At 37.9% G+C, this 14,024-nt stretch overlaps 1 protein-coding gene, 1 non-coding gene and 1 pseudogene across 2 annotated transcripts in view; 2 read left to right on the plus strand and 1 right to left on the minus strand.

Annotated features, from left to right (window-relative positions):
• The window catches only part of CCDC39 (coiled-coil domain containing 39), a 48,548-nt gene extending 36,858 nt beyond the window's left edge, over positions 1-11,690 (plus strand). The window contains 7 exon segments of the mRNA XM_021692499.1: positions 636-759; positions 7,692-7,851; positions 8,281-8,387; positions 9,101-9,241; positions 9,388-9,567; positions 9,703-9,788; positions 11,534-11,690. Of these exon segments, the coding sequence (XP_021548174.1) occupies positions 636-759; positions 7,692-7,851; positions 8,281-8,387; positions 9,101-9,241; positions 9,388-9,567; positions 9,703-9,788; positions 11,534-11,690 (955 nt within the window).
• On the plus strand, positions 2,494-3,737 carry LOC110582468 (annotated as a pseudogene).
• Positions 6,831-6,932, minus strand: LOC123326998. The gene has a single exon (XR_006541466.1). It is a non-coding gene; the product is annotated as a U6 spliceosomal RNA (small nuclear RNA).
• Positions 11,691-14,024: the final 2,334 nt, after the last annotated feature.

Raw genomic sequence — 14,024 nt, forward strand, 5'->3', positions numbered from 1 at the left:
TCTTTCTTTCTTTCTTTCTTTCTTTCTTTCTTTCTTTCTTTCTTTCTCTTTCTTTCTTTCTTTCTTTCTTTCTTTTTTAGTAACTACCCTAGGCTGTGAGGTAATATGGTATTGTGGTTTTAATTTGCATTAAACTACCTTTAAATGATGTTTGGATAGTGAATAGCCTCAGAAGCCATAGGTGGTATCCTCTTGCTGGAGTAAAGATTGGATGTATTTGCTTAGTTCCCATTATAAGATATTTGGATTACCTAAGCTTGAGGTTCCTTAGCTGTGATGTAAACCTGCGGTGTATGTAATATCCACTTGAGCTCCTCCTCACTTGCATGGGACTTTGAGAGCTCTGGAAGCAGGAGGCTCATGCTACTTGGTGTACATGAATGACAAAGTCCTTTTTCTCTGACCTAGGAATCTTGTGTCTTCTGCCAACTTCCATGAAACTATGGCAGCCTAACTTCTTAGCTTTCAAATAGGGTGAAACCCGAGATGCTTCCCACTAATTAGAAAATTGAAAAGTGAGAATATATTTAACCTGTTTGAATTTAGTATTAATAAAAATGTCATATAAGAACACTGTAGTCCTTTAAAAATGTATGTCATTTGTTTTTGTGTTTTTCTTTTTCTTTCCATATTAGTGCTGAGTTTCATGAGAGGCTAAGTAAAATTGATAAGCTGAAGAATAGATATGAAATTCTTACTGTTGTAATGCTGCCTCCTGAAGGAGAAGAGGAGAAAACACAGGCCTATTATGTGATAAAGGTAATCTTAATTGATTCATAGTTGTGATAAAGTGAAGTATCTTTGCTCTTTGTTAACAACCAAATGGCATTTTTTTTTTGCCACACAACTTTAAATTTCATAGCGCTCTTGTACCTACTGCACTTGATCAGGCCCATGAAACACTAGTTGTTAGGTGGAGGTACTGCAGCTATTATTATTTTTTAAAGATTTATTTATTTGAGAGAGTGCGGGCGTGTGCAACACTGCCTGAGTGGGGGAAGGGGCAGAGGGAGAGGGAGAGAACCTCAGGCAGACTGTACTGAATACGGAGCTGACGCTGGGCTCTGAGGTCATGACGGGAGGTGAAACCAAGAGTCAGAGGCTTAACTGACTGAACCACCCAGGCCCCCCCTGAAGCTATACACCTCAAGTGCATGAGGTCAAAGAAAGGTCTGGACTGTTCTTTGATACCTTTTTTTTTTTGCTATCATTTGTGTCATGTCATTTTCCCTCATTTATTCTAGATTCATAATCTGTTTTACCCTAAGACCTGCTGTCACTTTGCATGTCTTTAGTATTCATGTGATAACCTGTTCAACACCTCAGTCTCAAGGCCTTACTTCACTATAGCCATCCACTTATGTGGCTACACCCTAGATCATCACCTGGAGCTACACCACCTTTGAAATCTTAATTCTCTAATTTACCAGTGCAGCTCTGGTATGGTGGCTATCCAGAGAGGAAGAGGCCTGTTCCTTTGCCTTCATATTAGATGGGAGAGAGACAGATCGGGTGAATCTGCTCTGTTCTAATGTTTGAGATTTGTCTGCCATTTCATGGTTATCTTTACCGAGTAACCCATAAGGGGAAATGGAGAAGTGATCAGGAACTAGATGCATTTCCCTTTCTGAGTACTGCCATACTCATTTTTGCCATGTAGAAACTGAACGGGTGTGATTTCCTTTACACAGAGGTCTGGGAACTTACTCAAGACACTACAAAGGAGTGGAAATTTTAACTTTAACTCATTTTTCCTCTATCATACACTGAAGGAAGTGGGAAGATCTAATTCACACCTTTAGAGGATGACCCTGTGGACAGATGTTCCCTTTCCTTTGACTTATACTTAATCTTGCAAGTTTCCTTCTGTAGCCCTTCTTTGAGCGTGCCCCTAACACATACACTGACTGTGATATGCCTGCCACTTCGCCTCAGGAAATTCCACCTAACCTACATGAGAAATGAATCCCAGCTCTCAAACTGTTCTTGTAACTTCATCAGTCTGTGGTACCTCAGGCTTTGACCTGATACTGACAAGACTTTCCTCCTCTCAGGCTTTAAAGGTTCCTGAGGGGTGAAGGGTAGGCTCTAGGCTGTTCAGTGTTGGAAGAAGGTAGATGTTACAATTCCAGTTAAATTTTTCTTTCAACAAGGTATGTGATGTTACCTAAAAGCTCTGATGTTAGAGTGCCTTTGTCCATATCTTGGTTCTATCACTGACCAAGTAGGTGACCTGGAATAAGTTATTTAATCATTTTGGGGGCTTAGTTTCCTCACTTGCAAAATGAGGATATTATTACTTTGTTGTGAGAAGTAAATGAAGAAATATATGTGACAGCAACCTTTTCTGCCTGCGAGTCCTTCCTTGTCCCAGTGCTTTGATAAGATCACCTTTTTTGGCACCGAACACATCTCAAGAATTTTCTTGGCTGTCGGCTCCGAACCCCACCACGACAAACAACATCAAAAGCAGGAGGGAAACCTTGGAGGTATTTCATGCACAGGGTTTGTAAAGAAGGAGATAACTGTCATTACTCGCATGACCTCTCTGACAGTCCTTATGGTGTAGTGTGCAAGTATTTTCAGTGATGATACTGTATTTACGGAGACCGCTGCAGATATGAACATAGTAAGCCTTTGAAACAGGACGAAGTGCCTGCTGCAGATCTAACTGCAAAATCATCCCTTGCTGCTTCCTCAAGTCTCCCATCAGGCGTTGGACCAGTTGTTGAAATGCATACGGGCGAAGCCGAGTCAAGAAACTCAAACTTTGCAACGGTAGGAGCAGGTTCAGAAGACAGGTGAATGCCATTGAGTTTGTTCCTGGGCAGCCCTACTGTGGCCATACTGCCCCTTCCTGCACTGAAGCATCCCTGCAGGGCTCAGTGACCAAGGAAGAATTGGAGAAAGAGCAAACGGCAGCAGAAACCAAGCGGCAGCTTTGCCCCTATGCTATGTTCGGAGAGTGCCGGTATGGGGAGAACTGTGTGTATCTCCACAGAGACTCCTGTGACATATGTGGGCTGCAGGTCCTCCATCCGATGGATGCTGCCCAGAGATCTTGCATTGAGGCCCATGAGAAGGACATGGAGCTCTCATTTGCTGTCCAGCACAGTAAGGATGTGGTGTGTGGCATCTGCATGGAGGTGGTCTATGAAAAAGCCAACCCCAGTGAGCGCCACTTTGGGATTCTCTCCAACTGCAACCACACTTCCTGTCTCAAATGTATTCACAAGTGGAGGAGTGCTAAGCAATTTGAGAGCCAGATCATAAAGTCCTGCCCAGAATGCTGGATCACATCTAACTTTGTTGTTCCAAGTGAGTACTGGGTAGAGGAGAAAGAAGAGAAGCAGAAACTCATTCAGGATTACAAGGAAGCGATGAGCAACAAGGCGTGCAGGTATTTTGATGAAGGACATGGGAGCTGCCCATTTGGAGGGAACTGTTTTTACAAGCATGCGTACCCTGATGGCCGTAGAGAGGAGCCACAGAGACAGAAAGTGGGAACATCAAGCAGATACCGGGCCCAACGAAGGAACCACTTCTGGGAGCTCATTGAGGAAAGAGAGAAGGGCAACCCCTTTGACAACGAAGAAGAGGAGGTTGTCACCTTTGAGCTGGGCGAGATGTTGCTTATGCTTTTGGCTGCAGGTGGGGACGACGACCTGACAGACTCTGAAGACGAGTGGGACTTGTTTCATGATGAGCTGGAAGATTTTTATGACTTGCATCTATAGCAGCTTGGCGTGGCGGGTGAACTGGTCTGCTGAGCCTCAGGCAGTAGCTGTCCCCTGTGGTGGTGTGGTAGTGCCCGAGCTTCTCTCCTAGGCAGGCCTGTCAACTCCAGGTGCTGTCGTGATCCTTCTTACCCAGGGCCTGTCTCAATCCCTCACCTTTCCCCAAGGAGTGTGTTTTTTTCTCTGTTTAAAAAAAAAGTTACAAAAATAAATCTTAAAGCTAGTTTTTTTGTAACATGAATTTAACTGTCAATTAGCGTAGGTCTGTTGCATCATCTGTTTTCCACCAGATTGACACCATTCTAGGGTAGCGCTGATGGACTCTCCACACTTACTCGGAGGACCCCAGGTTCAAGAACAGCATTGGCCCTGCTTTGGGGTACAAGAATAGAGGTGATGGGTGACGGATCTGCACTGTGGCACGTAGCCTGCCACAGACTTACGAGGTGGATACCCGAGGTTTCTGGTGAAATCTGCACATCTGTGTTTTTAAATCTGTTCCCTACCCCATAACCCCCACTGTGCACCTGTTCTGTGGTTTTGGTCTCTTGTTGAATTGTGCACAAGTCATACTACTGGGTAACCAGAACCAGGTGTGAATGTGTTGAGATTTTTACTGTGTTTAGCATGATAGGAAAGTTGAGAAGGAACACGTACAACAGATGCAGTGGCCTAAGTGAACGGCCGAGCTGGAAGCGGACTCCCGAAGGCTGATGGACTTGGTGTGTGTGAGTGTGTGTGAGAAGCTCCTCGTCCCTGCATAGATGTTGTGTTCTTAGCCTTAGTGGAAAAACTTTGGTTTAGTGGTTTCAGCCTCATATGGCACATAGATTGTAAAGGACAAAGCAGGATATTGGTAGCTGTTGGTAGAGCGGTGCTAGCTCTGTCTGTATAAATAGAGAAATGGGCTTAGCCACAGAGAGGTCACCTGTCTGCTGGTCCCATTCATTAACACAAACCAGGGCTCAGATACACAGTTGTATTTAATGTTTTAGGGTCTCCCAGCCTCTCCAGCCCAGGCACTTTTGGACAAATGTTTGTCCTCGTTTGAGGTTTTGTTGTCAGGTTTTTGTGTTTGTTTTTGTGGGTATTTGCCTCATACCATCTCTGAGCTTTGCAGGTAGACAGATGTGATTCAGAACTTAGTTCAAGGTGTTTCTTGTATTGGGGTCATTGGTTGGCAGGAGTAAGTCATGGTTTTCCACTAAAAGGGGGGCGGGGGTGGTAATCCACGAGACGAGCTAAAGTTAAGTTGTTAGAAGAAGATTGGAAACTTTAGCTTTGAGTTTTGTTGCTCTAGTTCCTAAAGTAACTTGGAGATGCTCCTCATTTGTCCATCTACTGCTTTGATTCATTCCTTGGACCCCACCCATTCTTTCACTCTAAGAAAAAACAAGTAATTGTTGAAGAGGTCTCTGTATTTTGCAGCTGCCCTTTTGTAAGAAGCACTTTTCCCAAATAAAACAATACCCCCCCCCCAAAAAAGAAACGTATGTAAAACCCTTAAACAGTGTCTGGAACAAAATGAGCCCTCAGTAAATGTACAAAATGAGCCCTCAGTAAATTGCTGTCATTATTGTTATTGCTGTGATGATGATGATGACGATGATGATGATGTATCCACTTCTCAGGAAAACAGGCAAATTTTATGAGAAAAAGAGTGTGTGTTCTGTTTACGGTGAAGTTGCTGGATAAATGTCAGCATAAGGGATATGTAAGATGAATCAAGGCGATCAGTTACCTTCCCAATTTCCTAATGCCACTCTTCACTTTCCATCCTTTCTAGGGTCCGCAGCTTGCCACATTATTCCATTTTTCATTATGCAGCATATTTAAATGTTTTACTCTTAACACTTCACATGTGCCAGATGTGTAAAAACGAAACTTTTTATTTGTAGCTAGACTCAATGTGTCTTACGTGGTCTTTATAAGGTTACAGTCCAGTTCTGACCACAATTTAGTGAAACTGTTAGAAAATGAAATTACTAGAAAATGCTTTAAATGTTGACAGAAAGGTATAAATAAAAATTTGTTTCTAATATAAGCTTTCTAATCTAGGATAAAAGGTATACATTCTATAATGTCTGATTTAGAACCAGATAGGGTCATAAAAGTTTTTAGTTTAAGGTACATATGGAATTAGATCAAGAAATATATATAAATGTACAAAGTCAGCCCCTTTGTTTGACAAATAAACTGAACTCGGAGAAGGAAAATGAATTATTTAATGTTACCTCATTCGTAGGAAATCCACAATTAAAATCTAGCTGTTTTGATTCATTCTAGGTCTCTTCCACTATAGTATTTTTTGAATGACAAGGTTGCCAATTCTAGACTCAACTAAACTGGAATTAGATTATAATTTATCTAAGAAATTTTTTTTTGTTAACTGTATTTTTTTATTATGTACTATTTACTATAAAAATATGTCTTAACATATTTTGAAGCATAATAAATACCAGTGAAAATGTTAAGAGATAAAGAATTACCAATAAAACTTCAAATGGCCACATTCTGGTTTAAATACATGCCACACCTAGGGATTGAATAAATTAACAAATTAAATTATTTGATTTTGATTAAAAATGGGTTTTGGCACTTTTAAATATGTATTCATGTTATCCCTGTCAACATTTAATTGGAGAAGTTCTTTGGAACTTTTTGGATACAACTCTAGAGAGCCTAGCACAGTGACAGAGTTAAGCTGGAAAAAGTCACTGAGTATGCCTACTACTGAGACTTTTTGGTTTTCAGCAATTTATAGACTGCATTTTTTTCCAGCCACATTTATCTTTCTCTAATTAAAAAAAAATTTTTAAACATGGCAAAATACACATAAAATTGGCCATTTTAACAATTTTTAAGTGTACAGTTCTGTGGTATTAAGTACATCCCCACTGTTGTGCAACCAACACCAACATCCATCTCCAGAACTTTTTCATCTTCCAAAACTGAAACTCTCTACCTGTTAAACACTGAGTCCCCATTTTTCCCTCTCCTCAGCCCCGGGCAACCACCATGCTATCTTCCGTCTGTGAATTTGACTATTACAGGCATCTCATTTAAGTGGAATCATGCAGTGTTTCTCCTTTTAAAAATACAGAGTGCTTCACAAATTTGCATGTTATTCTTGTGCAGGCGCCAAACTAATTTTTTCTATTTGTTCTGATTTTAGTATATGCTACTCAAGTGAGTATTCTAATTTTAATATTACTTAACTGTTCAAAAACGTTGAAATCCTAGTTCTAATAACAATATAACTGGGTTGGAAATAATATGCATTTACTTTCCTAGGTTTACATTGCTTACCTCCTTTATTCCTAAGACTTAAAATGAGAAAGTGTTCCTAAGTCTCTTTCAGGCCAGAAACATGTATTCTCCTTATGGAATAGATCTAGTTTGAAGCCGCCTTCTATTTAGTGCAAGAAATAAATGCTTAATTCTGCATGTAGGCCCCAAGGTAAATTGGTATTGTTGTGAGTAAACTATTTCCTGCCCTGGAAACAGACATTTTCTCCTGATACTTTTGTGCAGTCACTTTTTTTTTTTTTTAATTAAATTCGTTTTTTAAAAAATTTTTATTATGTTATGTTAATCACCATACATTACATCATTAGTTTTTGATGTAGTGTTCCATGATTCATTGTTTGCGTATAACACCCAGTGCTCCATGCAGTACGTGCCCTCTTTAATACCCATCACCAGGCTAACCCATCCCCCTACCCCTCTCCCCTCTAGAACCCTCAGTTTGTTTCTGAGTCCATAGTCTCTCATGGTTCGTCTCCCCCTCCGATTTTCTCCCTTCATTTTTCCCTTCTTACTATCTTTTTTTTTTTTTTTTTTTTTACATATAATGTAATATTTGTTTCAGAGGTACAGGTCTGCGATTCATCAGTCTTACATAATTCACAGCACTAACCATATGTGCAGTCACTTCTATTCTGTATTTCATAGGCTGCTCAAGAAAAAGAAGAACTTCAAAGGGAAGGTGACAGTTTGGATGCTAAGATCAACAAAGCTGAAAAAGAAATCTATGCTCTAGAAAACACCTTGCAAGTGCTGAGAAGTTGCAACAACAATTACAAACAATCTTTTAAAAAAGTGACTCCATCTAGTATGTAGGAGTTATTAAAATTTTTTTATGAATATATGCAATTAAAGCTGTACTTATTTTTAAAGAGGAACATTGTGAGACATGGAAAACAAAAATGTACCATGTTTGATTGAGTCAGAAAATCATCTCCCCGCCCCCTTTAAAATAAGGACTAAGTTGTTATTTCCATTATTAGTTCTAGCAGTATTGCATATCACTTCTCTGGGAATTAATTTCAAATGTGAAGAAAATAGCAGCACATTGGTTGCTCTATGTTGACAAAACAAGAATGGCTACCACATTATATGCTCATACTGTTTTTCAACAAGCAGATACAAGGAATTTAACCTTCTGTAACAAAAAATGTTAGAAGTTTAATATATGTAAGACTTGAAGCTTGCTTTCTACATAACATGTTAAAAATTTAAACTAAGAATTCTCTAATTTTAGGTGATGAGTATGAACAAAAAATCCAACTAGAAGAACAAAAAAGAGCTATTGATGAAAAATACAGATACAAACAAAGACAAATCAGGGAACTACAGGAAGATATCCAGGTAAATTCTACAGGATTTAGCAAAAAGCCCTTAGTAAAAGTTAACTATCATTATTATTATGTCTACTGTCTTGTTATCTTGTACAAAGAAGATAATTTTTTAAAGTAGAGAGTAAAAGTCTCATTTAATTAAAATGAGAAAAAAAAGTGACCAAAGTATTAAATAGTTAAAATCATAGTACTAAACACAGGATGGACTGCTGATAATGACTTGTTAATTAGGTAATGAATCATAGCCAGCTAATTACATCTATCCCCTAACTTTTATTTAATGAACTTTTATTTCATTTAATTCTTTAAAGATCACCTTGCTCCTTAAAATTTGAAAGATAAAAATAATCTAGTAGAAAGTAGTTACTAAACCACATCACTGAAAGAGAAAAAATGTGCTTGGTAAGCAAGCTCTATATAAAAATTTAGATTTTTTTTTTTTTTCTAATGTTTGAAGGAACCAATGGTATGAATTTTGAATCTTTGAAAATCGCATGCTTTTAATAGTCACTGTTTGACTTATTTTTCCCCGAAGTACCATAAAAATACTTTCCAGTGGAATTATATACAAAACTTAATCCAGGAACCATTATACTTGTTATCTACCAATATAATGTATGTTGTATACAAAAATAAATGAATTAAAAAAATAACTTGAAAAAATGGCAAGTTTTAGGTTTTTGATTCTAACCAGTAAGTATGTTAACGCTTTATTTTCTGCAGAGCATGGAAAATACTTTAGAAGTTATAGAACATTTAACAAATAATGTCAAAGAAAAATTATCAGAGAAGCAGGCTTATTCATCTCAACTAAATAGAGAAACTGAGGAGCAGAAGCCAAAATTAGAGAGAGTAATTAAACAGGTACTGCTGTCTTTTTAAAAACTGACCTGTCATATTTACATATTTTGGAGTTCCAAATGGTAACTCCAAATCCTCCATCCATAAAAAAATACTAAGTTCTGGGAAATAGTTTTAAATAATAACTGACTACTATTGACCAACAACAGTGTGCAAAACTCACCAAGGAAATCCGACTTTTGAAAGACACAAAAGATGAAACACTAGAAGAAAAAGATATCAAACTTCGTGAAGTGAAACATTTCCACAAGATCATTGATGAAATGCTAGTTGATGTCACAGAAGAAAATGCTGAGATCCGTATTATCCTTCAAACATACTTTCAACAGGTAATAACAGTACCTTCTAGCTAAAATATTTTTTAAACACTTAATGAAATAAATTTATGGCCTTTATCATAAAGTCTAATTCAAAATATTCTAAAATGCAGTGGTACTAATGATCGCTATTGAATATTCTTCCAGAATGGTTTAGAACTACCTACAGCTGGTACAAAAGGCAGTCGCCAGAGTTCTAGATCTGCTTCACAGACTTCACTGTTATCAACAAGGTAAGTGGAAGGTTAAAAATCATCTCATTAACTCTCTATTCTATGCAAATACCGCTACAGCCACTGGATCTGCCAGTGCTCTCCTTATCCTCCTTACCCACCTTTCTATGTTAGTGTCATGTATGCAGGTAACAGCCAGCAGAGCGAGACTCTTTCCCTCTGTCTGATGTCAGTTTCTACGAGGACATGAGTGTTTTGTGACTTCCAGCTTTCAGTAGGATAAAGCAGGGTGAAATTTTGGAGGTTATGTCTTGCATGGTTAACCCTGAGTATGGGGAGATTTTTTTTTTTAAAGATTTTATTTATTTGAGAGAGAGAGAGAGGGAGTATGAGCGGGGTGAGGAGCAGAGGGAGAGGCACAAGCAGACTCCCCACTGAGCAGGGAGCCCGATGCGGGGCTCAATCCTGAGACTCCAGGATCATGACCTGAGCGGAAGGCAGCTGCTTAACTGACTGAGCCACCCAGGCGCCTCTGGGGAGAGTTTTTTAAACCATAAAAAGGCAACTTAGATGTTCAGACATATGATTTTTTTTTAAAAAAGATTTTATTTATTCATGAGAGAGAGAGAGAGGCAGAGGGAGAAGCAGGCTCCCCGCAGAGCAGGGAGCCCGATGCGGGACTCGATCCCAGGACCCTGGGATCATGACCTGAGCTGAAGGCAGACGCTTAACCGACTGAGTCACCCAGGCGTCCCCAGACATATGATTTTTATGATTAAAACCACATTATGAAGTTTTAAGTAGTCAGAATTTTATTTCATTTTTGCTGCTTTATTTTGCTAAAAAGGAAATTATTCTTTGCTTCTGCACTTCAGTTTTATCTGGAATTCTATCAGGTAGATTGATGTTTAATCAACAGTTTTGTGCTTTGCTGACAAAATAAAAATTATTAATGATCTTAATTTTAAAATTCCCAATCTCCTATGTTCAATAGCCATTTATTTTTCACTTGTCCACAGAGAGCTTTCAGAAAATAAAAGGGACATCCTAAAAGATAGTGTTTAAGTAGAACAAAACTGTTTCTACATAAACATGGTAAGGAGTCACCTGATAAAACATCGCTGTATTTCCATATTTTAAGTCTTAGCATTTCAGAATTGTATAGCTAGTTATGCTTTTCAAATGACCCCACCACTGGGCGCCTGGGTGGCTCAGTTGGTTAAGCGACTGCCTTCGGCTTAGGTCATGATCCTGGAGTCCCTGGATCGAGTCCCGCATCGGGCTCCCTGCTCGGCAGGGAGTCTGCTTCTCCCTCTGACCCTCCCCCTTCTCATGTGCTCTCTCTCATTCTCTCTCAAATAAATAAAATCTTTAAAAAAAAAAAAAGACCCCACCACTTTATCCTGTCAATAGGCCTCATTTTCTTCTTTAGATTACCTAACCTATTATTGTAGTCACTCTTGCCAGCACCCAAATTACCATGGCACTTTAATGATTTTTGCAAAACCTTTTTAATGTTTAATGATTCCCCTTCTAAATTGATTATAGTTGAAAATATTCTTTTTCTCATATAGAAACATTTGTTGAACTAGTTTGAAACTCTATGTTCATTACCATTTTTCTTCGAATGCATTTTTTGACATGAATGGTTATGCTTTTAAAATTTAGTAGTGTTACTAGTATATGCTTTTTGATCTCTTTAATTCCTTGTGGGATTATGGTATCTTTTGCCATTAGCGAGGGGGTCTTTACTAATAAAGATTTTGAATTCCATTTAAAATAGTGTTGTTTTTCTTTTCCTGTAGGTCATCCAGAAGTTCCACAAGTACTGCCTCTCAGACTTCAATTAAAGTATTAGAGCTGAACTTCCCAGCCTCCTCTTCAGGGACTGGCAATATTTCTAGGCCACCAAGTGCGCCCAGTAGCTCCAGTAATGGTAAAAACAAAAAGGGCCGCAAATAAACATTTTAATTTCTTTTGTGTAAGTTGTAAACACAAAAACAAAAATCTTACTTTTAAGATAGTGAATTCCACCCTATGCTTTTGGGTGCTGTGTAGTGATATGAGAGAGGCCTACTGAAATCGTGTTAGAAATATGCCATAACTAGACGAAAGTTTACCCTGTGGAAAATGTGAAAACTGAGTTAAAAAGTCAAGCAATTTAGGTTCAGATAAGCCAAAGAAATGCTTAATTTTCTTAGCTTTTGCCATACTGTTTTCTTCACAGAGAAGGAAAGCAGTAATAGATTCTTTAACAAGGCTATATGTTTTATAAGCACAGAGAAAATGATGCTTTTCACTGTTATTTTGATGTGTGTTAAATTAGAAAACAGTTTGCTTCAGTATTTCACACTAGCCATGAAACTACTTCAATTCTAATTTAACACATTCAGGAAATTTCTGAAGATTCACTGTCCTTTGAATAGTTTATAATACTAAAATTCTCATTTACCCTAGAAAATCCTAAAATTAGGTTTGCTTTAGTCGAAGAAACATATTTCTTGGACTTCTGGGGGAGAAGTCTATTAGTTTCTTCTTTTGGTATGATTCTAAAATTTTTAACCAAAAAATAGCATTTATTCCCTACCCCCCCCCAAAAATTAATAGGAAAGAGCACTGCATATCAATAAGAATGCAGCTGAACTTTCTAGGAATTACTCAACTCTGATCTTGAAAGAAGTCAAACATATTAAACATTTTGTTTTCAAGAATAAGAATGTACTTTCAAGACTTTTCTTCCCCCAAGACCTTCTTGATGTAGTAGACAAAGAGCTAGGTGTGATTTGATTTGCAACAGGAATCCCATAAATTCACAGTGGAAGTAGACCACCAGATTTAGAATGTTATTCCATTTAATACCTTATTGTAGAACATGAGCCCAATATTTTCAACTCTTGTAAGAGTGTGGAGTATGATTATGTTATAAAACTGGCTTTTAAATACTTAGCTATATACTTAGAAACTATATACTTATTTCTCCTTCAAACCTTGAATTTGTCACAACTGTTGTCATTGTTTAGAAGTGTCATTTACAGTTCCTTCTGAAAGGCAGTAGTGGCAGTAAACCTGTTTTTCCTAATTATTTAAATATTTTATTATTGTTTTTAGAAATAGCCAGCAAATGGTATAGCCAAGTCCAGTAAGTAATTTTTTTGTAAAACAAGGTTCTAAATGCATGAGATTTAGAAGATCTAAAAACTGATTAATTTTATGCTCACTTTGTGTGTTCACTGAAGGTCTTATTCTCTTCCCTGCAGTACTTTGTAAATTACTTGGAACTTGCAATTCAATATTAAACACTGTTCTACGGAGGCAGGGATTGTCTTACTGGCTCTATGTCCTTAGGAAAGTTGCTTCTCTATGCTTTTTTCCTTATTTGTAATACTGAGACAGTAAGAGTTCCTTACACCACAAGTTTACTGAAATAAATATGAGTTACTTACACAAGTTTACTGAAATAATCAAATATATAAAAGGAGACTTAGGAACTGCACAATAGCTTCTGCCTATTATTGAGTCACCACCCAAAGGCTAGCACAGTATTTGTGGAATGGTTAGGTTCTAGGCCAGTATACAAGTCTGTATTTAACTCTATTAAATAAACAGTTCCAACCCTACGTGTATAATAATGCTATATGGTGACACAGGGATCACAAACCCATTATCTCCAAATTGTAGAGTTATCTTAAACATCCACTTATTGTGTTAGAAAGTTATTTATGGAAATCAAGACACAGTCTGGGTGTGTACAAAGTATAGACATAATGATAAGGAAAAAAACTGCTAAAGATAATTACTAACAATTCTTGGTAAGCCAGTCCCCAATATTCTTTTGCTGTGACGGGTTTCCTGAACACATCCTTAGAAACTGGCTTGTAGACTCTGCGTAAGTTTAATATGTCCCAGGAAAGAAACTCTGGGGAAGATAATTCATAAATTCAGGCAAGCCTATATAAGGTACTATCCTAATTTTCTTGTACCTGAATGTAACATTAAGCCACAAAGACACCTTGGAAAATTATAGTGCTGGTTGATAGTGATGCTCAGAGATTTTTTAGTAAATGGTGGACATAAAATACTGAAGATGTAGTGGCAATTCCTAAAGATCAAAGACCATGTCGAGATACTGTTCACTCTTTACAAAAACCACTATGTAGGACTATGTAGGGATGATACAGGAGCTATTAATACACAGAAAGAACCAGGGACTCTTTTAAGATGAGTTTCTTGGTACAAAGATGAATGACCTGAGTGACCTTTCTACTGCTGTTAGCCATGGTTTTTGACCAGTTTCTT

The sequence above is a fragment of the Neomonachus schauinslandi genome, chromosome 1, assembly GCF_002201575.2.
Source record: "Neomonachus schauinslandi chromosome 1, ASM220157v2, whole genome shotgun sequence".
Lineage (NCBI taxonomy): Eukaryota > Metazoa > Chordata > Mammalia > Carnivora > Phocidae > Neomonachus > Neomonachus schauinslandi.